The 26599-nt window shown below is 37.6% G+C and overlaps 1 protein-coding gene across 1 annotated transcript in view; it reads left to right on the top strand.

The window, feature by feature from the left end:
* Nucleotides 1-26599, top strand: part of ARHGAP21 (Rho GTPase activating protein 21) — a gene marked incomplete at its 5' end in the record, with an annotated part of 127490 nt that overhangs the window by 93813 nt on the left and 7078 nt on the right. The window contains 16 exons of the mRNA XM_082479774.1: nucleotides 1585-3535; nucleotides 16552-16710; nucleotides 16862-16964; nucleotides 17056-17092; nucleotides 17658-17783; nucleotides 18802-19086; nucleotides 20414-20478; nucleotides 20562-20710; nucleotides 22235-22383; nucleotides 22476-22631; nucleotides 22739-22817; nucleotides 23317-23390; nucleotides 23476-23565; nucleotides 25393-25518; nucleotides 25718-25759; nucleotides 26090-26195. Of these exons, the coding sequence (XP_082335900.1) occupies nucleotides 1585-3535; nucleotides 16552-16710; nucleotides 16862-16964; nucleotides 17056-17092; nucleotides 17658-17783; nucleotides 18802-19086; nucleotides 20414-20478; nucleotides 20562-20710; nucleotides 22235-22383; nucleotides 22476-22631; nucleotides 22739-22817; nucleotides 23317-23390; nucleotides 23476-23565; nucleotides 25393-25518; nucleotides 25718-25759; nucleotides 26090-26195 (3697 nt within the window). The remainder of the gene's footprint in view (nucleotides 1-1584; nucleotides 3536-16551; nucleotides 16711-16861; nucleotides 16965-17055; nucleotides 17093-17657; nucleotides 17784-18801; nucleotides 19087-20413; nucleotides 20479-20561; nucleotides 20711-22234; nucleotides 22384-22475; nucleotides 22632-22738; nucleotides 22818-23316; nucleotides 23391-23475; nucleotides 23566-25392; nucleotides 25519-25717; nucleotides 25760-26089; nucleotides 26196-26599) is intronic.

Below are 26599 nucleotides of genomic sequence, written 5' to 3' on the forward strand. Positions count from 1 at the left end.
TTTCCTGTTTTCTGCCAGCTGCAGTTTACAAAGGATGTCACAGCACTGGTAAGAAATGTACAGTAGCCATTTCTCTGATGGTTTTGTAAGGCATGTTTTTCTTAATTATTTGTGAGAAATGAGAATATGAAACAGCAAGTTTGTTGGAAATGAGCTAGATAGTCTGAGCTGAATTTTCTTCATAATGCTAATCTTTTAATTTGTGGTTTGTGCCTGTGTTATTTGGTCGTTTTTCTCTTAGTGTGCCTTAATATTTTGCACTTCACTAACGCTTGGGGTAACATTGCAGCAGTATTGTAAATGCCTCGCCCTCCTCTGTACTTTGTTCTGTATTAATTTTATGGCTGCACTTGGGCTTTTATAACCTGTCTAGTATTAAGACAGGGCACATTGATATTCGGGAATTGAGCATGTTATGATTTGGACAGGAAATGCTGTGATATGATACCACGCCTAAGTGTGTAAAAGCCCTGAGAAATCATTTTAATCTTCTGTTGCATTGGCAGGCTCTGCATTGGCTCTTTATTTCATTATGTCTAAACTGAACGAAGTAATGCTGAAGTTTTTCAGTAACAGGATATTGTTTAAGTATGCTGTATGCTTCTCATTGATTTATTATTTTGAGTGTTCTGTTAATTTCACAATTATAAATGCTGCTTTTCAAAAAGGCTACAGAAACATACTCAGTACAATATAACCATTTTTTCTCAGGAGTCAGGCTCTTAAATATAGTGGTGCAAATAAATGCACTAAGGAAATTAATTTGAGATTTTAGTTTGTGTTTTATTAGTGTGTGGACAGCAGTGGGTATGTATGAGTTTTCATACTGTTTGTACCTTGAAGTTAAAAATTTTACAATTACTAACATTTTTGCAGTAAGATTTGTGTGCCATGTACTGGCTGTCTCCTATAAAATGTAAGATGACTTACAGGGTGTTGGCTCACAACAAAGATGTTAACTGCTTCAATTTATTCATTTTATGTTTAGGAACAGTAGCTTTTATGCAGAAGACATCTTAGAGGAGTGTGTTTATGTATATTTGTGTGTACTTTTCATATGTACTACATTAAATGAACAGAGTTCTGTTATACACTAAGGGAATAGAGAATTTTCTAGTGCTAGTTGGAATTTATTATGCAGCATTTTAACCTGTCGATTGCTGTGAAATTCTGGTTTCTAGCAATGTGAAGCTTAAATGGGAAGAATGCGTGAAGCATCATGATAGAAAACAAAATTGAGGGGGAGACAAGTGCTGTGTTTTGTGCTCATGGATTTTGAGAAACCTGCCTCAGTGCCCTACCTGCAGTATTTCCTAGGATTGATCATAGTTCAGTTTTTTGATTGTTGAGGGAGGAAACGTATGCAATGAATGAATGTAGGTAATGTATGCTTGTTCTGTTTCTGCTCACTAAGGGGACGGAATGCTATTTTTTATCTTTTTAACTAACATTTTATCTAAAATGATAGATAGCGTGAATTTTGTAGTTGTGTTCCCTCTCTTGAAGCTTGATTGTGCAAATGCTAGATGGTGAACTTTTCCATCTCCCTCATGACTGAATACTCACTTATTCTTCTCTCCACAGGCATATTCCCAAGATGCCTACTTGAAAGGCAACGAAGCCTACAGTGGTAATGCCCACAACATACCTGAACCACCGCCAATATGTTATCCACGCCTGACATCCACAGCTTCTGTTATGGCACAAGCTTGTGACAAGCTATCTTCTGACTTCTCACTGGGGAAGCAGCAAGTCAGTAGACCAGTACGGGCATTGACACAGCCAGAGAGGGCCTACAGAATGGAAATACAAGTGCCTCCATCACCAACAGACATTGCAAAATCAAATACAGCTGTGTGTGTTTGCAATGAAACTGTAAGGACTGTTATTGTGCCTTCTGAGAAGGCTGTAGATTTGCCATCTTGTAGAAATAATCATGCTGGTCCATCACACAGGACAGAGGAAGTAAGATACGGCTTAAAAGATCAAACCAGTCTAAAAGCACGGACCACGTCACCATCTTCTTCAGTGTCCACTGCCATTGTACTTCCCCAGACTCCAATAACAAGGCCAGTTGATCCAGCTGGAACACTAAGTAAATCTTCAAATTATGTAGTATGTCCAGAAGGAATCCCAAGCACTAGACCTCCTGCTCAAGCCACGGATTCGCCCTCAGTCTCTACTAATCATTACAGTTCTCCGACATCCCACCAGCACATAGACTGGAAGACCTACAAAACTTACAAAGAGTACATTGATAACAGGCGCATGCACATGTATGGCTCCCGAACAATACAGGAAAGGTTAGATAGTTTAAGAGCAGCTTCTCAGAATACAACTGATTATAATCAAGTGGTGCCAAATCGCACTGCTTCACAGGTACGGCGCAGGAGCACCTCTCACGACAGGGTTCCACAGTCTGTTCAGATCAGGCAGAGAAGTGTATCCCAGGAAAGACTTGAAGATCCCGTGTTGATGAAAGAGTGGCCACGAAGTGCTTCACAAGATACTCTAACTTCACCTTCGGTTAATGCTAGGAATCACAGGGCTCGGTCATGGGATTATCTCAGCAAACAGAGTGAAGTGCTAGAAAATTTTCATTCTGAGAATCTGATTGCAGATACTAATGGAGATAGGAGAAAGACTTACAAGTGGACAGGGTTTACTGAACAAGATGATCGGCGAGGTATTTATGAGAGATCTAGACAGCATGCATTTCATATGTCCCTTCGAGGTCAAAATTTTTCTATGGCTCCAAGTGGTTATCTTTCAGACAACAGGAGAACAGGTAGTAGAGCTTCTCTGCCTGGTTCTCATTTTCAGAAAGTTCCACCAGATATAAAGATGTTGCAGTCTTCTCGAGATTTACAAAGTCCTGGGGGAGTTTCAAAACCTACAACTGTTTCACAAGAGAGATTGTCTCTCACACCAGCCAGAAGTTCTAAAAGTAGCTCTTTGAAGAACTCTGCTCCCTATGCAGCAAAACCATCATTTCCCCTTAACCAGGGCCTGGATACTATTGCCAGCAAAGACCAAAGAACAGTAAATCACTTGCATCAGAGTGGTCTGTTAAACCAACAGTTGAGGATCCGAGCAGAAGGTGCCCCAGATCACAAAACAGAAACCGGCAAAACCATCCAACCTGCCTCTCTGTCTCCAGCTTCTGCCAAACTTGTTCAGCCAACAAGTGAGAGTTCAACTACCTCTGACAACGTAGATGGTTCCATCAGACAAAAGGGTCATGATTTTGAAAGGGAAGATGTCCACGAGCATGAAATTCTGCAAACGGATGTTCAGGAAAATGACAAAGACACAGTGGTCATGCGGGACAAATCACCTTCTGGCCACCAAACTCCACAGCCTTTGAGGCATCAGTCCTACATTCTTGCTGTAAATGACCAAGAGGCAGCCTCGGACACTACCTGTTGGTTACCTAACGATGCTCGGAGAGAAGTCCACATAAAAAGAATAGAAGAAAGGAAAGCATCAGGTTCCAGCCCACCTGGTGACTCCTTGGCTTCTATTCCATTTATTGGTGAGTTAAAACTATTCCAGTGTACATCAAATACTTTACTCTGCTAAAGATGATGGGGAGCGCTGTGCCAGGTAGCTTGACAGCTGCTCCTGTAAACCCTGAGGTTGAGGGCCATTGGGGCTTTTTTCTCATCTAGAGTGCTGTTAGGCTGGTAAAACAGAAAATATCCTTCAGTGGAGGAAAAAAATGTTCTGTTTGGAGTCCTGGAGGATCAGTGTAAAAAAAAAAAAAATAAAATTTCTACAGTGACTTAATATTTTTCTAGAATCTTCCTTAACCCCCTGGAGAAGTCTGCGTTGTATAACTGCATCTGGATATCACTCCATGTAATGCTCTGATGTTATTTGTAGGGACAGCTAGCATTGGCAGCACCTTTCAATATACTTTTACTTCTCTAGTATAAAATATATTTGGAATCCAAGAGAGAATATGGGTACAAATCCATATAAGGGTGATTTGTGAAAAAAAGTTTGTCAGCAGAATAGGTAAGGTGAAAGCTTTCTGAGGCAGATATGGGATAGATGAGAGCTGTTTCAGGTGAAAGGATAGCAATAAAATGAAGTGAATTTGCAAGTAAAGACACTAAGATGGATATGAACTAAAGGGTTTGTGGAAGCAGAATGTGAGAAGGCACAAAGATTCGCCTGTGGACTGCGACACAAACAGGGTTGGAATTATAGGGAGCTTACAGGAAGGAAGCTGAGCACTTTTGAGATAATTTGGAAGAAAAGAGGAACTCATGGAACGATTGTAAGTAGTAGAAAAAAGAAATAATTGAAATCCCAATTTTGGGTATGTGAGGAATTGGAATCATCTGCTGAAGAGAGTTTCAGTGGCAGAGCATTTCTATTCTACTCAAGTAGTCAATGCCTGTGTCATCTTTGCACCGCTGTTTTTGAGTTGGATTTTCTTTTGTTGTGGCTGGTTTAATCCTTTGGAGTCTAGATGTCTGTGGACCATTTTCCACAGGGGTTGATTTATAACTGACTGTGTGGTGTTGAATTTAGTATAAGAAGTATTTAGAAAACACTGAATTTTGATTCTCAAACTCATGTATGTGAGAAACAACTCATCTTCATACTCTTCAGATTTTTTTTACAGATTAGGTTAAGGGAGTTACAGATACATTGTCTTAGCACAATTGTCTTCTATTGCAGATCTGCAGCAGTGATTTCCTCCCCGCCCTCCCCCTCCCCCCCCCCGAATTATCTGTAGTATCTGCTACTTGTTTAAAGTAAATAACCAAAAATAGCGAAGAAGCTTTGTGTGCATCGAAGAACAGAAATCATACAAAAGATACAATAATTCTGTTCTTTTGATAGAATTTTAAGACATAACAAAAGTGCTTTCTTAGCTAGCAGATGGTTTTTATATTGGGTTTTCCTTTTTGGGTGGGAGTTGTGTAGATTTTTTTAATTTTTTTTTTTATTACTGGATGCATCATTATCCAGTGTAATTTTGGATTCTTCTTTAGACCTTGTCCATCTTTCTTCAAGGATTAGTACAGGTTTGTAAAGCATGTAACTGGTCTTTATGCAGGGTTTTTTAATAGTCTGCCTGAACTCAACATAGGGCACTTAAGTTACCTGTGGTATTTGTACTCACATATGAGTGCTTGCTGGGAATTTTCTAATCCCATACAACTTAAACATCATGTAAAAACTAGATCAAGATCGTCAAAATCAGGCCCAACCTTTTCTACACAGTCTCCTTTCTTGGTTTTGGCAAAGACTTGCCATGAACTCTTACTCATGTGGCTTGCTTCCAGATTTTAAGGAAATGTGGTGATTAAAGTTCAAAGACGCCTTAAACATGGCAATTGTACCGCACTCGGGTAGCAGCTGAGCAGTTCAGGAGAAACAAAGTTGTAAATCTCCATTGCAGTCTCTTGGCATAACACCACATGGGATTGTGTGAATTCTTATGAGTTCCTTAGCCTCTTGGATGGAAACCTCAGGAATACTCCAGAAATATCAGAAGCTGGTGCTGCTACAGGGTGGGCATGGTCTGAGCCAACACAGTACTTGCGGCTGCCTTTCTAGCAAGGAATTCTTTTGCTGGTACAGGTGCTGTGGAGAATTTCCACCACAGCTCCAGCACATTGAAGATGAAATAACCTTCTCTGAATAGGAAGAGCATCAAATGCCATTAAGAGTGGTCATCTTCCTAAGTTAGAATTAATATTCATGATTCTAACTTTGCTTGTTTGTTATCATTATGCCTAATTATAGCTTCATTTGTTAAAACCCTTACTTAATCAGGTGGATAAAACCCTAGATCTACTTTGAAACTCAGTTAAAGGCTATTCAACTCTTCTGAAGGAAAATCGCTTGGATTTTTCTGGTTTGTATTTTGATTTGTGTGTCCCTCCCCCCACTTCTGTCTGAATATGTTACTTTGAATGAAGACATACCTTGGTCTTGGCAACCTCTCTGCTTCCCTTATGTTTACATCAGCATAATTGTTTTTTGCAGTACTAGATTTTACTAGACATGGTTCATTTCATAAATGCACTTACTGAAGTTATTTGTACAGTAGATCTTTGGAGTAGTGTAAAAATGTAAATTTGGGGGAATAAATATCTTCCCAGGTTACATATTATTGCCATTTTAAATACTTCATGGTGTGTTTATTTTTGTTATCACTTTCTGCTCATTAAAAGTAGTAGATATGGCCAGACCATATTTTGGTAGAAATTCAGCCAGAAACAGTTGGCTTTTGCAGCAGTATTTGGTGATTAACCTGCTCTTGATAATAGGACAACAGCAGGATGATTTTAGAGTATGTCTTTGAAAGTAGCATTGTGCCCTGCACCACAAACAGAAATCCAAGCAGTTTCCATCAAACTTGTTCACGGAAGATTTCTGCAGAGCTTATGGTGGGTTGCTGAAGAACTGCCTTTTGATGCTACTCCTTTCACAAAAGGCTGTTCTGAAGCAGGGAAATTAAATTTTGGGTTGCATTTGGGAACAGAAATGAGAGATCTGTTCAGAGCAAACCTAGCAGGTATCTTTTATAGAAGAAATTGATTTATTTCAAAAAAATCAGGCAAGATGATGTGTGTTCAATGTCTTCTTCAGGTAAGCAGGTGTTCTTGGGGGATAAGGAAGCTGCCAGTTTTACAGAAAAACATACCCTGGTACTGCAGGCTTCAGTACTTCCCATGTGCTACTAAATGCAGGGCATTGTGGTTAGCTTGGAAAGCTGCTGTTTCTATTTCAGGTCCAAAGAAAGGCTCTGTTCTTGAAATGCTCTCTATTGTTTCAAACTATACCAGTTAGTCTAATGAAAGGTTCCTCCTTTTACCCAGAAACAGTCTCACCTGTTCTCTACACTAGTAAAAATACCATTATCTCTATCAGTGACTATATTAGCAATGGTGGTATTTAATGTACGTTTTTTTCAGACTTGTAGTTTGTATACAATTTCTCTGTTAGAAAACAGCAAATGATAAATTTCTGACCTACTGGGTAATTTTGGATGTGTTAACCTGCACTGGGATGGAAATTAGAATGCTACTTAACATTTTTGTAACTATTGAGAAAAGATTGATTCAGAATATAGTTATTTTAATACATTTCTTAGACATAGAAGTCTGGTGGTCATGTCTGAGATTTGCAGCTAGCTTGAAACACTTTTTTTCCTTCTTATGCCATTTATTGTAGAGTAGAAAGCAATTTAAAAAAAGGATAATCCAACTCCCAGGTTGAGTTGAATGAACTCTACCCATATGAGTGAAATGGAGAAACTGCTTGAATATTTAACCTGATTGCAGTCGTCTAGCTGCCAGTGCAGTTTAGTGCTTTCGCCATTACTATTGGGTGAATGTTCTTTCCAACTTTGCAGTGGGTTGTTACATGAAACCTAAGTTTGAATGGATACGTTTTAAAATACTTAGCCTAAATAAACATCATCTTGAAGTTTAAAATTCTTTTCAGATCAAACAAGTTTATAGTCGCCTCTTTCGGTAGCTTTTCTTTTAGGCGTGCAGTAGCATCAGATAAGTACGAAGACTTTTCCTCAGAGGTGTGATCCCATTTTTTAAAATATCTAGTACATCCTTACCCTAGAAAAATTTTAGGTCACTTCATTCCACTGTTAATTTGTGAATAACTGTGAGAAATTAGCCAGATAAAACTATTTAACCAGACTTTGAAAACACCAAAGTGTTGCAAAAATTAGATAAGTATCCTCTCTCTGGCTGAAATTGATACCAAAAGAAGGTTGTAAGAACAGGACAAGGGTATATGATACTTAGCGTTGGTACTTTCTATCCTCCAACCATTTGCATTTTACAACTTTCCTGAGCCAAATGTGATTTTCTAAGTGCTCTATAAATGTCTCCATTCTCTTTTGTACTACAGTAAAATTTTGCTATCCAATATTCTGTATTGATTTAGATAGAGATTTGCCAGGAGTTTCACAGCTTTAACTACACGGTGTTCTCTTTTTCTGAGTGTGTATTTTAAAACCTGTCTCCTGCTGGCTTAATTTCTGATACAAATGTTGTAAGAGTGACCAGCGGGACTGCTAATCTTTATTCACCCTTTCCATGCAGACTGCTAGTCTTGATTCACCCTTTCTATGCCACTCATAGTTTTATCTCTCTATTGCTTCTACCCTTAGCACAGGCAAACAACCATAGTGAGTTCTATACTAGTAATCAAGCACACACTGCTTTTCACCTTGCTTTAAGAGCTGATCTTCGTGCTACTTTTCAAAAACAAAAAGATGTTTTTATTGGGTTCCAGTATCTATTTTTCTACAAATTTCTGTCATGATAAAAGTATTTGGGTACTTGTTGATTAGCAGAGAGGATAAATTTAGCTGGCTTGTAGTGAATTCTGCTCAACCTTCTTTCTTTTTTTTTTTTTTTTAAAGTAAACTAAGGAATTGGGTGGTGAAACATTTTAAAACATTCAGCATTAGTTACACTTTTCAGGCATCTTTATTGTACAAGTGGTAGCACACTTCTCTAATGTATAGGTGTATAGGGTTACCTAACTGTAAATGATAAGTCATGGTCATAACTCCAAATACTTTTTTTGAAAGCGTAGTGACTTTACTGCCCTTTTTTAGTGAAATACATGCCATAGCTTTCCTCTCCTCCCCCCTACATCTTTATGTCTCTCTCTGTAGGTTGCTTAGGCTCTGGTGCGGAAGACGACAATGTGAATGCACACGTACTGAACGCAGTTACATTCCTGAAACTAGAAAATAAATTGATACGCTTGCACAACACACTGTGAAAAGACTTATGATGGTAGGAATAGTGAAAGGTTAGGGGAAACAAACAAAATAATTGAAAGGATGTACTCATTTTGTTTTCTCTTCGTGAGAAGAGATCAGCATCAGGCAGACAAAAATTCAAAACCTCAAACTTCTACAGCAGAGATCATGGCTTGTCAACCCAAAAATGTGTGGATACCTTCAGGGCAAATGGTGGCTGAATACAGATGGTTGATATGGCATGTTTCAAGGAAACTTTAATTTTAGCAAAATCTGTTGGCAGTCAGGATGAATATGAAAATCTTCAGCAATCATAATTTTTTTCTACGAGTTACTGCCTAGCTATTCCAAACTACGAAAACATAAATGTAACTGCAATAGAAACTAGAGCTGACAGATGTTCATCTTTGAGGGACTATTGCTTCCATTATTTTAGCGATATCATTGGCACAGCTTTTAACATGTCATCAGTGTTTCTAGGATAAGCATCAGTCTTCTGTTTTTTCAGGGTTTTACAGTGTGGCCTGCCAAATCACTGTTGCTCCAGGCTGAAAATTTCAGTGTTTCTTATCCAAAGAACAATTTTTAAATCATTGTGGTATTCCAAAGTATAGCAGCCAAAACACAAAATTACAAATTAACACTTTAAATACTGTTTAAATGCTTCAGTAACTCAAAAATCCTTTTTTAATTAAAACTTAAAATTTGAAGTCAATAATTCATGACATCTAGAAGAGTTCTAATGGAGTAGAAGCATCAAATTTATTTGGTAATGGGTAGTATTTTCAAAGCATGAATCATCCTCAGTATATCATTATAACTTAAAATAATAATTACAGGTAATAAAGGAATGCTGTCAGGGTTCTCAGCCAAAAAAGTATATTGAGAATTGTACTTTTTTAACATGGCAGGGTAATACTGTGAACAGGAACCTTTAGAATTTCTTTGTATTACTTTCTGTAGAAAGGGAGTTATACATTTGTTTAACACTGAAATAAGGAACAGACTGTCATAGATAAGGTTTTCAGAATAGTTTCACATGAAGAATAACCTTGGGAAGTCTTTTTCGGGTTTTGTGCAACTCAGTATCATGAACATATTATTTACATGAACGTGTTAGCAGAGGACTGAATTTGATGATTCAGGAGGCTTGTTCCAGTCCTGTGTTTCTGTGGCTTACAGAAATGAATGTGCTCAGCATGCAGACATGCTTCCGGTATATTCTTTCAGCTACAAGAGGATAATTACGTAAAGTAGATATATGAAGAAGTTCTTTGTAAAGACAATCAGTGTTGTCAGTGCTGGAAGTACTTAAAAACTAACAAACAAAAAAACCCCAAATGTTTTTAAAAATCCCTTTTGAAAATGAGGTAGAATGTCATGATGAATCCAGGCAATAGTATCTTCTTTCCAAATCATGTGGTTTAGGCTTGGAAGTCTTTAGTTATTGGAGCTTTTATCCTTGCAGGTTAAACTGTAAGATGCAGCATCTTGTACTTCAAGATCTGTAACAAAAAGTCCCTGCTGTGGGGTGTTTATTAGTCCTTTGTGATATCTTCTGTGATGGCAGGGTTAGTCCCATATAGGTTATTTTTGATTGAACAATTCTTTTTTTGGTTTATTGGTTATTTCTGGGCTTCTCACTGTGCAGGTGAAATAGTATACATGGTCTTTTTATTTGATTGTCTTCCTGACAGACTTTTAAGAAAAATGGTCTATAGTAGTATGTCTGTGTTTACCTTAAATTCAGCTTCTTTTGACATTTCTTGGAGATGAGGAAACTCTCAGATAGACTTTTTTTTTTTTTAACTTCCTTGCCTGTGTGTGGACGAAGATCCTCTTCTACCTCCGGTATCCTGTCCGCCCTCTCTCTCCTTTCCTCCTGCGTTCTTCTCACTGGTGCCTCTTCTTTGCAGCCTCTGTCCCCGTGCCCCACTCTCCCTCACTCCATTTGTGCCTGTGCCTCACCACTCTTCGCTTGACCCCTCGTGTCCTGCCTGTCCCCTCATGTCCTGCCTGTCCCCGAGGTGAAGGAGGGGAGATCTGGTCCACATGGCTGTACCATCAGGGAAGTGCTGCCTGTGGCAAGGTGAAACAAACCTAAACTGAGGGGCACAGAGGAGGTACTAGATATGAGACAAGATTTTTAAAGCTTTCATGTACTGTATTTAAGAAGAATGCTTTGGGGCAAGGTAGTGTTGTGTATTGCGATGGTGCAGAGCCTGTCATGATACCATGTGCTATGGAATGCTTGGATAGGCCAAGCGTGCAAAACGGTTGTTTACAAAGGGCTGGAAGTAAGGGAGTGCCTTTAAAGCTAGTCTTGCTCCAGGGTCTCTTCATGGCACTGGCATGTCCTGCCTGCCCTTCAGTAAAGAAAGGATAGGTTGTTTTTTTTTATTCTTCTAATGAGTGCTTGATATTTTTGTGTCGTCTTTTTCTGCCATAAGCAAATGGACTTGCCATGTAAGATTCATTCCTAAATTACACCACAAAAGCCATAACTTGATGTTTGAGACTTTGAGAGAAGTATTGAAGAAATAGAGAGGCAATGGTTAAAAAACTTACTGTAATGGCTGTCAGGTAGGTGCCATCTCAGTACATAGAAACCTTCGTATCTGTGCCTCTGTTGAATGAAGATAATGTTTTTAATGATTCTTTCAGCCCTTTGCTTTGGAGACCAAAAGCAGTATGAGTTACCTCCCTGTAGCCTTCTGCAGAAGGCTGAGCTTTTTGCAAAGAGCAGTCACAGTTCTGCGAGGTCAATGAGTAACCAAAATTGCATTAAGTACTACAGGGGCATCTTTAAATACGTACTTAATCCAAGAATTGGATATGGTTTTCAGAAAGCCAGTAACATTACAGTTATCCTCTTCAGTGTATGCTGTTTGGGAAATTGTATGTTGAGTGATTTTTGCGTCTGGGGGTGCACGCTGTCTCAACATTCTTCATATGAAGAGCAATTTAAAGCTGTTTTCAGTGTGAGTTATTACATAGCTATCGCATTTTCATTTTATCTTTAAATCTGATAACAATCTTTGATAAAATACATACTTGTTGAATTAAGGTTTGTAGACACATCTTCAAATTGTCTGTTTAAATTGAAATGCCTAAATAGTGTTTTAAGTAGTAATGTGGTCTGCAATACACTTACTAAATAATACAGTTCCTTCTTAGTCTTTAACGGCGTTGAAATACTGCTTGCAAGACTGCCGTGTCTGAAGGGAAATAAATATGAAAGATGACTTTAGCCTTGGGAAGCTAGTTTTTTCCAGTCGCTTTCTATTACCAGTGAAGGAAGATTTGGCACTCTGAATCCCCAGGTGTTGGTAGGAGAAATCACCTTTCTCTGTTAATGATAGCCCAAGCATCCCTGATGGTTAGCCTCTCTGGACTTAAAGTTAGTCTGTGCATTTGGTCTCCATACTTGTATGTTATGATTCAGTCAACTAAACCATTTCCAGGGGGTGGGGGGAACCCAAACAAACAAACAAACAAAAACACCAAAAAAAACCCCAAACCAAACAAAACCCACAATCATAACCATCTTGGATAAACAAGGAACTCTTTAAGACAGCTCCAGTGCAGCTCAACCCATACATGTCAATCTGACTCAATGAAATGCATCTGAGGTGCTGAGAGAGTCAGCTGATGTCTGTCATCTTTGAAGGATCATGAGGACTGGGGGAGGTCCCCATTAACTGGAAAAAAGCAAATTGCACACCCATCTTGAAAAAGGGTGAGAAGGACAATCCAGGGAAGGCAGTCAATTGGCCTTATGTCAGTCCTTAGGAAAATCATGGAGTTGATCCTCTTGGAACTTATTTCAGGGCACATGAAAGAGGTGATTAGGAATAGCTAGCGTGGATTTACCAAGGGTAAATAGTAAATAGAGCTTGACCAATGTCATTGCCTTTTATAATGAGATGACTAGATCTCTGAATGAGAGGAGAACTCAAGGGGGTTACCAACCTTGACTTCAGCAAGGTTTTTGACCTTTTTAGTGACATCATCCTTGTGCCGTAGCCTGGATGGGTGTAGTGCTGGATGTATAGGAAAACCGGATTGTTGGGTATAAAGGGTAGTAGCTAAGGGTTAATATTCTTCCTGGGCGGTGGTTACATGTGGAGTTCTTCAGGGTCTATCTTATTTAATGTCTTTATTGGTGACCTAGAGAGGAGATGGAATACACTCACCAAATTTGTAGATAATGCCAACGAGGGAGTGCAGTCAATATGCATGAAGGCGTATTCAAGAAGGACTTAACCTAGAGGGATGGTCTGGTAGGAACCTCTTGAAATTCAAGGACAAATGCTACGTCCTGCTCCTGGAATAGTCTAACCTCCTGCAGTGGTACTGGCACCTTGATGGTAATGGAGACTGACACCGTACTGGTCTGCATCAGTAGGAGCACAGGCAGGGTATTGTGGAAGATAGCATTCCCCTCTGTTCAACACTTGTTGGATGACAGCCCTGAGCAACGTGGTATGAATTCAGCACTAATCTTGCTCGGCAGAGGAGGTTGGACTAAGGGATCTTCCAAGGTTTGCTCTCACCTGGATAATTCTGTGATTCATTTAAATTATATTTAAAGTTCTCAAATGTGCCCCCTTTTGTGTTCAAGTGTTCAGGTTGTTAGTTTCAAACCTTCATGTGTAATTCTCAAGGACTTTTCCAGGAGGTTCAGTTATAAACAAAAACATTAAATATTATGTTAATAATGATTACATTGTATTGTAGCAGAATAGTAGGATATGATACAGATCTGTGCTTTTTTTCAGTTATTTTTTTGGTGTTCATTCCTTTTCATCTTTCATCTTTGGTAAATTGGTTAATACTTCTTCCTTAGTTCCTCATCCACAGAGTTGGTATAGTATGTCCTCTTTGTCATGCTTTCTCGCCCGTGTAATCCTCAGTTTTGAAATCTCTCATTCTGCCACTGAGCCCATTCAGTGTAAATTTGTGTCTTTGCAGAGTCAAAGTTAGTATTTTTCCAGTTCACTTACCTCGTGTACAGATGCTCCCTCTCTTTGTTAGGTCCTGGATCTCCAGCTGCTCTGCTATACAAACGTACTCTGATACATGAATTTTGCTCAGCTTTTGCTAGCGAATTAGTTAATGCAAGTTAACTGTAGTTGGATCTGTGTTGCCTGTTTATTACAAGTTTTCAGTGTCGGTTGTCCTGAAAATCACTAGTTGCAATGTTGACCAGCTGTGTACTCATGTTCAAGCAGAGGTGACAAGCGCTGGAGATGCTCTGTCACCATGCCGGCTCATTTTCCAATGGCCGGTGTCTTGGGTCACTTCATAAACAATAGTGCAGAACAAATTGTATTTGTATCCTTTTCTCAAATGAAAAGTAAAACTTTAAGTAGTCTTTGACCTTTTTGTTATAAATATTTAAAGGGACACGGGTAATCTGTGAGCTGACAAACTGAAAGAGAATTATTTTGTGTGGCTTCTCCTCTGGCTTGTTTGTTCTGTATGCTTCAGCGCCTTTCAGACAGTCATTTTCATTGATTGGTGAGCTGTACACACCCTTTCGCATGCTGTGCAAAGAGTTTTGGGGTGCAAATACACTGATTAATCAAGGAAACTGAAAAGGGAGACAAATACTGCAAGCACTAAAGAGGAAAGTCAAAATACAAGTGAGATATATATATATATATAGTTGTTTGGGGTTTGTGTTTTATTGGACAGCAGTGGTGGAGTTTGCCAGTGCATTAAATTAGGAGGCAGTAACTCATATGGTGTACGTCATGTTTTGCTCTATAATCACTTTACATTATGTAAAAGCTTGCCATTAGCTGACCTTCAACCTCTTCAGGGATTGAACAGAGTTATTTTCCTCCTGTACCAATGTCACTTGCAATTTCTTTAAAGCTTGCCTACTTCTGAAACCACTTTAATTTTGATTCATCTGGGGATTAGATCCGCTGTGAAGTAATAATAATTTGAATAATTATTGTTGCTTTCAAGGACTTGGAAACAGTTTTTCCTCAGATGAATTCCTGGATTTAAGCGTTGTGGGAAATTGTGTGGTGGTGCCTAACACTTAGTAATCACAGTTTGCACAGATTTATTTCAAACACTAGCATTTTTGTCACTTTGGGGAGTAGAGATTATGACATTTTGAGATGAGCCTGTAACATAAGTAACTTAAAGCTGAGCACTTCCAGTTTGCATGATATAAACTAATTAATTGTTCAGTAAGTGGTTATATTCCTTAGTCAACGTTAATGTGCTTCTCTCGGGGTTTGCTGTGGGGAAGCTGAGCAAATGAAAAAAGGCAGTAAGACCGTGAGCCGTTGTAGTTTTGAAATGGAAGTTTAACTGAGGTTCTTCCTATCTCCGAACTGCTGTAGAGAAGAGGTCTGTAAATGCTTCTAATTAGTCACTGTGGATGCAAGTAAAACTTAAGAAATTTTTTTGAATTGCATTGTCACAGGTTTGCTGTGAATTCTTTTGCTTTCCCCTTAGATTAATGTTTCTAGTTTGCAGCTAGTTTTTTTGGCGGTATGTTTTTTTTAAAACAGAACTTCAAAAATTACTATATTTTCCGCTCCAGACAATTTAGAGGGCTGTTATTGCTAAACCTTTGTGTACTTTAATTGTTTATTGCCCTGTTTTAAATTTACATTGGCAAATTTTGATGGTACAAGTGCTGCCTTAACAGAACTGTTAGTGACTGTTGGAAAAGCACAATGCAGCACACGCAGTTGTGTTCACACAAAGCAAAGAATAAACCTCTGTCTGTGAGTGTTCATTGATTTCAATAGGCTTTTCAGTAGCTCTGCATATTACAATTCTTAGCACCTAGAATACATTCATATTCATTACGGCAGTACAGTTCAGCCCCTGCTCGTGACTTGATTTCTTTTTTTTTTTTTTTTTTTACCCTATCCCCTCTTCTACCGGAGCATGAAGTAGAATTATTTTTCTAGTCCTGGTAATGTGTTCCAGAAGTTGTTACCGCTCTTTTCTCAGAATGATTGAAAATGCATCTTTCGGCTTCTTCCATCTTGTAAGAAACATGTTATATACTAGAAATACTTAAAAGCTTTTTGGAATCTTTCATGATGACCCTTGTGGCTATTGAGACTGTGAGGTGCTGGGCATGTATGGCATGCAATCGTTTGTATGAACAATTAGTGGAAGAACTAATTGGTATGTAGTAGTGCCATCTTTTAAATATATGAATACTTGTTTCTTTCTTTGAATATATGGAGAAGGGGGGGGGGATTGGTTCTTTGAGTGCTGGAAATATGTTTAAAATGCTTTTTTGTTTGCTTGCAACTTGGCTTTATTATTTGAATGCTCGTTTAAACCAAGTGGTGTTTTTGGTAGTCTGAATTGCCCGTATTTTATTGTAGGAAATTGTACTTATCTGTCTCTTGAATTTAGACTTAATAATGTAATAAGTGTGTCTTTCACTTATGCACATAAACAAAAACAGCCTACTTGAAAATAATATTACAAGAGTTTGGCCAGTAATTCCTGTTTCATTCGCTCAAAGCAAGATCTCTAATTGGGTATGATGTTCTTTGGCCTTATCTCTAATGTACAGTTATTCTTACGAAGTGAAACAGGCTTCTTTTTCTTAAAAACAAACAAAAAAGTATATATTTGACAGTGTGAATTAATTGGATCCTTATGTTTGTTTGAAAGACTTCATGTTTAAGATAATTATTTTGATATCCCAATAATGAGAAGTTCAGACAGCTATTTAGTTTGAACATTTGATTAATGTATTTAATATGTTAATACATGACATATTCTCTTTGTAGATGAACCGACTAGTCCCAGTATTGACCACGATATTGCACACATTCCTGCTTCTGCTGTTATTTCTGCATCTGCTTCTCAAGCACCAGCTGTAGCAACTGTTCCTCCCAGTCCCACATCTCCAATCCCTTTAATTCGGCGACAGCTTTCACATGATCATGGTGAGTATAAATTTCTTCTTTTTTTCCCCCTTATGTAACTTCTTCCTTTTACGCTTTGGAGAACAAGAGTGAAAATTATAAATTGCTGGAAATAAATTGCAAAAATGCGATTCAGGTTCTTACATACTCGAAAATTTCTATTTGTTTGTAGAATCCATCCGGCCTAGTATCCTGGATAGCCAGCCTGCTGCAAAAACGGAGAGATCAAAGTCATATGATGAAGGACTGGATGACTACAGAGAAGAGGGAAAATCGTAAGTTCATGAAAAATGTCGGTTAATATCGGCATCTCTTTTTTTTAAAGACTACAAAATCTCATTTTAACATTTGTTTTTCTCCCAACAGATCCATTAAGCATGTATCTAGTTTAAAGGGGATTAAGGTAGGTATATATGTATATAAGAACTCATAAGAATTACACATGCTACTGTGACAAGTTGTATGAATTATACAACTCAGTTTTACAAAGTGATGTGTTAAACACAGACATCAAGTTTTATTGGAATTACTACTTATCAAATTGTTCTTAATTTTGATTGATTTTGATACTGAATTGGATTCTAATGTTTTTCCCCAAGTGGTGCTGTATGTATCACATAAGTAAACATGGTCTCTTTTTTTCTAGGCTCACCACATGGTCCTTGATTTTTTTTTTTCATTGTCCTCAACTTCTGTAAACAAAGCATACCTATGGCATGCTTTTGTAAAAACTTACTAATGAGAGTCTAAGGCTCCTGCAGTTTCTCAAAGTATTCTTGGGAAATGTAAGGTCACTATTGTTGTATGGAAACTTTAGAAATTATTTTTTTCCCAGGGGAATATTCTTGGGGACTTTTTTGCTGAATGAGGTGTCAGCTTTTAAAGAGGGAAACATCTTGAATGTGGGGATTGTAGAGAAATGTATTTAGAAGTACACTGTGAGGTTCTTTCTGTGCTATTTTCTTTAGGTCCCAGACAGCCAGAAATCTTCAGAAGACTCTGGTTCCCGAAAAGACTCTTCTTCAGAGGTCTTCGGTGATGCCTCCAAGGAAGGATGGCTCCATTTTCGTCAGCTTGTTACAGACAAAGGAAAGGTACCTGTTGTGTTTGGTTTTTCAACCTAGCACAAATATTCAGCTGGTGGAAACCAAAAATATCAAACTGAAAGCCTTCCTGTTTTGCTTTTTTAATTAAAATTTTTGGAATATGAGCATCAGTACGACTGACAGAATTTTAGACCTGTTAAGAGTTCAGTGAATTCCTCGGCTTCTTCTACAGACCGCTTTCTGAACTGATAGGATGAGAGGAAACGGCTTCAAGTTACACCAGAGGAAGTTTAGATTGAATATTAGGAAAAAATTATTCACAGAAAGGGTTATCAGGCATTGAAACAGCTGTCCAGGGAAGTGGTCGTGTGGCTGACCATCCCTGGAAGTATTTAAAAGACATGTAGACGTGGTGCTTAGGGACATAGGTTAGTGGTGGACTCGGCAGTGTTAGGTTTATGGTTTGACTTGATGATCTTAAAGGTCTTTTCCAACCTAAATGATTCTATGATTTAAATTTTACATTCCAAAGTGTTTGTGAAGTAAACTCATTTCTGATGACTAAGTTGTAAGAATCAATCCCTTGATAATGGTAGTTTGAAAAAAGCTGTAGTTTTTGTGAATGTTGTGGAGTTGAGTTCACATTAACCATCTGCACCAAGTATAGACTAACATTTAAGGAAGACTGGGAGTCTAGAATCGCAGTGGTGTGTGAATGTGAGTCTGACTTGAATTAAATTTAAAAGGCATGGACAAGAGTCCACTCAATATTTTTTACTTTGTTTGTATTAATGCCTCTGAAGTTCTAGTCGCATTCTGTTTCTTGCTGCTGTCATATGTGAACTCGCACTCAGTGGGTGATCGGGGAGGGCAGGCTGTTGACAATTCACTCCTCTAATGGAGAGCAATTAGTGTATTTTTGTGTAGTCTTTCCACAGGCCATTCTTAAGAATGGTGGAGGTAGGTGGTTAGTCTTTCTTTTAAAAACTTCTGGAGGTAGTTTTTTAATCCAGAAACATCCATTGTAACGAATAAGCAAGCTAACATATCGGTTGATGTTTTTCAGCGAGTTGGTGGGAGCATTCGGCCATGGAAGCAATTGTATGTTGTTCTTCGAGGTCATTCACTTTATTTGTACAAGGATAAAAAGGAACAAGTGACCCCATCGGAAGAAGAACAACCTATAAGCATCAATGCTTGTTTGATAGACATCTCATACTGTGAAACCAAGAGGAAAAATGTATTTAGACTCACCACATCAGACTGCGAGTATCTGTTTCAAGCTGAGGACAGAGATAATATGTTAGCATGGATTAAAGCAATACAAGACAACAGCAACTTAAATGATGAGGTAATCGTATAATATATAATGCAGAAGCCATAGTTCTTGTCTCTTAATTAAAAATTGATTGTATTTTCTTGTAATTAATACATTGACAAAAGAAATAATTTGCCATTAAAAAGTGGACCAAAATGTGTACACGAACATAGGAGAAAATGAGTTGAAAGGCAAGGTAACAGTAAATAAAATGAGTTTAGACAAGCCTGACATAATAAGAGAGCAGACTTTTGAAATAAATGAATTGTTGCGGATTTGACTAAAGACGCTTTATATTAGGCATTTTAGACAGATCAGTTTAATCTTTTTCAAAAGATAATTGCAGTATTAACACCAATGTGTTCTGTCTTCAGACTTGTGTCTTACGGGCACAAGTTAGAACACAGGAAGCTCCGTTCAAACACACGGAAAAACTTCTTTACGGTGAGGGTGACAGAGCAGTGGCACAGGCTGCCCAGGGAGGTTGTGGAGTCCCCTTCTCTGGAGATTTCCAAGACCCGCCTGGATGCAGTCCTGAGTAATGTGCTCTGGGCAATCCTGCTTTAGCAGGGGAGTTGGACTAGATGATCTCTAGAGGTCCCTTCCAACTCTGAAAAAATTCTGTGATTCTGTGAAAGTGGTGTGAGCAGTGGTACAGTGTGATGAGTTTCTCAGTAGTTAAAAAGTGAAACTGAAGGATGGCTGTTTCTCTGGTTAAATGTTGATGTTTCTATGAATTAAATGTTAATCCTAATTACAAAAGGCAAACGTAAATTGTCATACATAACATACCAATATCTGTCCCAATATTGTCCTCAGTGCAGTTTCATTTCAGTGGTGAGAAACAGAGCAATAAATTCATGTCTGTGGTCATGCTCATCTGCTCGGATTTGAAATAATTAACCAAAGGAAAATGGGTTAATAAACATTATTAGACAGATAGATAAAAGCACATTTGAATTCATGGCTGTTTCAGCTGTATGTATAGTAGTAATTGTTATATAAGTACTGCGTTCACATGGGATTGGATTTTTCAAAGTAGTAGGGTGCGTTGACTTGCATGTTTTCTATATAAACTTACTTTCAATTTAACAGGATTTCATCAGATTGCATTGCTTTGGAAAAAAGTCTAAATGGCAGCACTTAATTTGTAATTACTCACTTTAGTTTTCCTCGTGGTTTTTAAATCTTCTGTCTATTGTTGTCAAGGACTGCCTTTTAGATTTTTTTTTTTTTTAATTGTACTGAAATGTTAATTTTTCATATGCAGTCTGATGGGAAGAGTTAATCGTATTCTTAAAGTAAAAAATACTTGTTGTATTTGATAAGATTGTAAAATATATCTCAATTTGTTTTATAGGATACTGGTGTCACTAGTAGAGATCTAATTAGTCGAAGGATTAAAGAATACAGTACAATGATGAGGTAGGTGAATTATATACTGCCAGTAGTATTTGTAGACTTCTTATCTAGAGGTCATTTTACCGAGGTAATATATCTTGTTTCAGTTCTTCAAGTAGCAAAACAGAGCCGTCTCCCAAAACACCTCGACAGAGTCTAAGTATCAGACAGACTCTGCTTGGAACGAAAGCAGAACAGAGGACCCAGAGTCCACATTCTCCTAAGGATGAGTCTGAAAGAAAGCTGCTCACTAAAGGTCTGTATGTTTTGTGTATTTCTTTAGTTCCTTATAGCCTCAGTGTGAGGCCTTGGAGGTGCCTTTCTGAGGTTTTTCCAAAGCATGAATATACAGATGCAAACCAGGTATCAACCAGGATGTTTTCTTGAGCTGCAGCTATAATCACTCATTTCTTGTAACTGCTTCCTTTAGATGTTATCTTAAATATACTTCAGGTCATCTCAGATCCCTGGAGCTTTTTATTTCAGTCCCCTCTCAAGAGGGTTTTGGTTTTTTTCCTACAGCTCCATGTAGTGTTAACGGCAGTAAAATACTGGTGTTACGCTTCTTGTCACCAATATTTTGCCAAGCTTTGGAAATAATTTTGTGTGTAATTCATACTTTTGTCTCCAGCTGACTTGGAAATAACAAGGTAAACTCGTATTTTAAATAAGCTGTTAAGAAACCAGTTTTGCACTGAAGTGTTTTAGAAATGGAGAGGAATATTTCTTTTGGTCTTAATCTTTAAAGTACAGGAGTGAAACTGTATTATTTTTTCCAGAACAAAATTAATGTCTGCTGAGTTCTAAAAAAGTCCGATGAGCTGGCACCGCAAACTTAAATCAGTAACTGAACTCCATCAAATAATGTCACAAGCTACTTTTTGTTTTTCTGATGTCTAAATGTGTGGTATTTCTGATCAGACTGTGCTTGTAAGGATGTTGCAGACAAATTCAGGAAACTGGCTGAACAATCACTTTTGATCAACCTCTTTTGAACAATTCAGTCTTGAATTTAAGCTGTGTGTGAATTGTTTTATGTTGCCAACAAATGTCCCTTTGCTCCTGCTGCGCTACAGATTATGTAACTAAATTGCAGATGTTAAGTAAATGTCAAATCTGCTGAAAGAATATTTCCAGAAACACTTGAATAAGAAGAAAGTACTATTGTGTTAGGCAACTTGCAGTACAGGATAAATGGGAATTGTAATTTGCTGCATGGATTGTGTAGGAGAGGTAAACAGAGCAACTGAACTCTTTATCTGATTTTTTATTTTTTTTAATAGATAGTACCTTTAAGCATTTGAGTCCTGTTTGGAATGATTTAGGAGTGACTAAAATCTGGTAAATTTTGAAGGAGTGAGTAGGTCTGCACGTGTGAGCATGGCGGTATAGTTTCATGGGTATTTTGTGCAGCACTGAGATTCGGTAGAGACTTAAACTTGCTTTACTAAATGTAGTTTTTAATATTTTTAAATGTAATCTATGTACCTTTAGTCTTAGAATGATGAAATTCCACAATACCATCCAGCTGCTTGCTTTTCTAAATCTGGGGTGTAAGTTCAAATGTCTCTTTTGAATTACAGAAAAGTAAAAGAAGGTATGTTTAAGACAGACTAATGTATAGTGAGTTGTTGTGGGAAGCCAGGACAGTAAAAGAGGTAAAAATGCAGTAGGTGTCATTTGATCTTTGCAAATCTGTTACCTGTATTCACAGTAGTTTTTGTGAATTAAATGGTCTTATTTTTCGTCTTTATTTCCTTGTTTGCATTATGCTAACAACAAAAAGATGAGACAAGCCCACCAAAAGACAAAGGAACGTGGAGAAAAGGCATTCCAAGCATTATGAGGAAGACATTTGAAAAGAAGCCATCTGCTGTAGGAACATTTGGTGTTAGACTAGATGACTGCCCCCCAGCTCATACCAACAAAGTATGGAAGGACAATTTTTCTTTCCATTGGGATTCTAAAATACTTTTTATATTAACTACTTAAAAATGTATATAACTTTTCTTTTTCTTCAGTATATTCCACTAATTGTTGATATATGCTGCAAACTGGTTGAAGAAAGAGGACTTGAGTACACAGGTATTTACAGAGTTCCTGGAAATAATGCTGCCATCTCAAGTATGCAAGAAGAGCTCAACAAAGGAATGACTGACATTGATGTTCATGATGATGTAAGTCTTCGATCACACTATTTCCAGGCTGAAGTCCCAAAAACTTCTGGTTGTGTTGTGACTATAGAAATATAAAGCATGTCTATCCTTTTCTTCTAAATGTGTAGAAATGGCGAGACTTGAATGTGATAAGCAGTTTGCTGAAATCCTTCTTCAGAAAGCTCCCAGAACCCCTTTTTACCAATGGTAAGTTGTTTACGCTATGATTTAGTCTATAGAAATTACTGTTGAACCCTTGTCTTGCATCTTCCAAGTGATTTGAGAGAAAATCTAGTGGAATCATCCTAACTGCAGTAAATGCCCTCTTTCTTCCTTAAAGAGCAAGGAGTGGTAGTGATCATAGAGCTTAAAAATGACAGCTGTAAATTGAATTTCTCTGATGGTGAAGGCATTACAAACTTGCAAAAAAATGAGTAAAATTTGCAATTTTTCTGTTGCAGTATTCTATGAAAGCTGGGGTTTTTCCCCACTGCCGTCTTTTTATATTGTATACAATATAATAGGCTAATTTGTGACTTCCGAAGGTCATTCATATATATATATATATATATATAATGTTATCTGTTTTCATGGGGGCTGGGGGGTGGGTAGGGTAGGGCAGAGCTGGGGGGTGAGGGTATATATACATGGTATACATACATATAGATAGATATATATGCTATTAATTTCTGGGTTTTTTTAACAGACAAATATGCAGATTTTATAGATGCCAATAGAAAAGAAGATCCTGTTGAACGTCTGAAAACACTGAAGAGACTGGTAAGCTGAAATCAGGTGTGTTGTAGGTGCACTACAAAATTAGCATTAAATGTTTAATGTTCTGAATAGTGATTGTTTGTTTCAGATTCATGATTTACCTGAACATCATTATGAGACTCTCAAGTTTCTTTCTGCACACCTGAAGACAGTAGCAGAGAACTCAGAAAAGAACAAGGTATCAGAAATGAAAGTATACTTTATTTTGGTTTGTTTCATTCATTAAGTATGAGGTTTGTGCAAGATTATTTCTATTATGGTGATAATTTATTATTGTAGATAAAATTAAGATCTTTGCTATGTTGAGAAGACTTTTGGATTAGACTGAGGACTCTTGCAACATATACATCTGTTTAGTGTGCATTCAGTTTATTGAAATGGGTGTTAATTATTGTGGGAATAGCTGTTCATATCCTAAATTTATTACAAGTCTGTAAATTTCATATAATCCCATCTAGAGGCCATTAAGAGTGTGCCTGGCAGGGCACAGGTGAATGTGTGGCCTGAATGAACCTGTTGACAGAGGCTGTCACACCAGCTTAGTGTGAGGCCTGACTTCCTGGATGCTTGAGTCATTTTTAAGACTAGAACTTGCCGTAATTACTTGAATGTTTGATCACCCCGTAGATGCTGGTTTGACTGGTTTTAGGAAAGAAAATTCATGATGTAAAGGGTGGTAGTTCACTACAGGGTCTTAATCCATCTCCAAGAATAGCGTTTTGTCATTTCAGTGGGGTGGAGGAGAGTTAGTTTGCTACTGTGCATGCTATAGTCCTACAGTAAATGCAAATAATAGTATCCCCTTTTTTTTACCTCTCAGGGAGGGTAGCTGAATGCAAAGCTGTGCACAATATGGGTGTGCTTATGGATGCTTACCTCAGGGCAGGTAACATGGTGGCTTGTTACTTGGCTACCAATGTGCCGAGTACAGGGAAAAAAAATGGATGTGATCGATGCTATGTAGAGGATCCTATGGCCAATCTTAAATCATGTAAAAGATCAGAAAATGACTCAGTTCGAATGAGTATGGTGGGTTCCAAAATCAGTTCTGCAAATAATACCTTATCATTTTATGGGTTTTGTGTGCTGTATAAATGTCGTTTAAATAGTGTTCATATTATAGAATATACAAGGCTAGATGAGTGAGGTGATATTATAATTGTATGACTTGTAAAAGGCCAGAGTTCCAGTCAAAATGAGCATTAGGGGCTTATGTCATTATGCTTGCAACTTCTTTTGGTAAGCTCAAGGACCTTGCCTCCTGTGTATTGTTGGTCTATTCTATGTCACAAGAGTAAACTATAAGTCAGAGAAGTAAGCAAAAATAGAAGGTAAATGTTCTGCTGCTGCTTTCTTGGAATTATTTGTCAGAGATACAACATTAAAAGTAAATTAAATGAATGATTAATGTTGTGACATGATGAGATAACTCTGAGTCTGTCTCATGAATAGATGTGTTTGGTCTATGATGTTGGGTGCTGCCGCCTCCTCCAAAGTAGTTGCAAATTGAATGAGCTCTTTGTCAGTAAACATAATACAGTATTTGATTACTAGCTTAATTTTTTCATGTGTCATGTAAACATTTTCAGGAAGAAACCCCCGGGGAACTACCAATGCCTTTTCATAAAAATAATAAATTCTTAAAACACCAGTGTTTCTAAACAAACAAACAAAGTCTTCATGGGAAGAAAAAAAAATATCCCCCTGAAAGGGTAAAGAACATATCTCAGTTCTTGAGTTTTCTGTGCTTGTGAAGCTATTTACTTGCAATGGGTTAAGGAAAGTGGAATTCTGAATGGCAGAAACGTTGGATGCATTTATTGCAGCTGTGTTTAGGAGAGGTTTAGTGTAGTGTAACATCCTACCTGAGTCAGTGTTTTTAAAAACTTTTTTTCTTTATTTAAAATGGTTCTCAGATATTAATAGTGTTATATTAATGTACTTAGCCCATACTATTGTATTGTCTCATTATAAATGTACAATGTGGAAATATTTCATTTCTTAGATGGAACCAAGAAACCTGGCAATAGTATTTGGTCCAACACTCGTGAGGACATCCGATGATAACATGACACACATGGTTACGCACATGCCAGACCAATATAAAATTGTAGAAACACTCATCCAAAAAGTAAGTGGATGCATTTCATTATTTAAAAAATAAGATCATACACAGATCGACCAGCTTTTCTCTTGTTGGGCCAATTTGGGTCTGGTATTTATCCTTCGAACTCCAGGATATCATTTTTAGTAGTGTCCATGTTTGATTGTTCCACACTTGGGTTTTATGTTTCCTGTGGGGTTTTCACCTTTTTTATTTTAAATTGTAGCATGACTGGTTTTTCACAGAAGATGATGCTGAAGAACCTCTTGTAAGTATTGTGTCATAAATATTTGTGTTCTAATTATCTTAGTTTAGAATCTGCTTCTGCTGCCTCTAGAATGTCTCTATAAATTTCTTATTATGTCACTGTACGGTTTGCTCTTCAGAAGTACCTTTTTAGATCTCCAGTCCTTACAGTAACGAATTAAAAAAGCATAAAGCAAAATGTTTGTTTTAAAAGCATAAAGCAAAATGGGAAAATAAGAACACGTGAGGAAAGTGTGTCCTCGGGTGACTAATGCAATTTTCTAAATGCTGTTGAATCGTAATGAACTATTTGTGAAACGATGATGAAGAGATCTTTGTTTATTAACTATAGACAGCAGTTCAGGAGGAAAACACTGTAGAATCTCAGCCAGTGCCAAACATAGATCATTTACTCACCAACATTGGAAGAACGGGAGTATCTCCTGGAGACGTATCAGGTAACTCTTGCCCGGACAGTGTTAGTCCATAGGCTAGAATAACCCACTCTGTTAATTCACTCTAACTCTCTCTTCCTATTTTCTTTTACTAATAAACTGTTTTTCTCTTTTCCGAAAGATCATTAACACTTCTTAAAGACTTGAATTGTTGATAATCATGCATGAGTTAATTTGGAAAACTTTGTTGTCTAACAGGAGTATATAATCACTAAAAGATGAGGCTTGCACATACTATTTTATTTATTCACAGTAACCCATGCAATCATCATCGTGAGGTGAAGCAAATATGCTGCTGTAAAGTGGTTTGTTGTGATGGCAGAAAGACTGATCTTCACTGGTGTTCTAATACTGCTCCTTCCCAACATTAGGAATGCAAAAAATTGAGTTATGCTTTCTTGTCAAGT

The sequence above is a fragment of the Vanellus vanellus genome (genome assembly GCF_965231255.1).
Source record: "Vanellus vanellus genome assembly, chromosome: 2".
NCBI classification, from domain to species: domain Eukaryota; kingdom Metazoa; phylum Chordata; class Aves; order Charadriiformes; family Charadriidae; genus Vanellus; species Vanellus vanellus.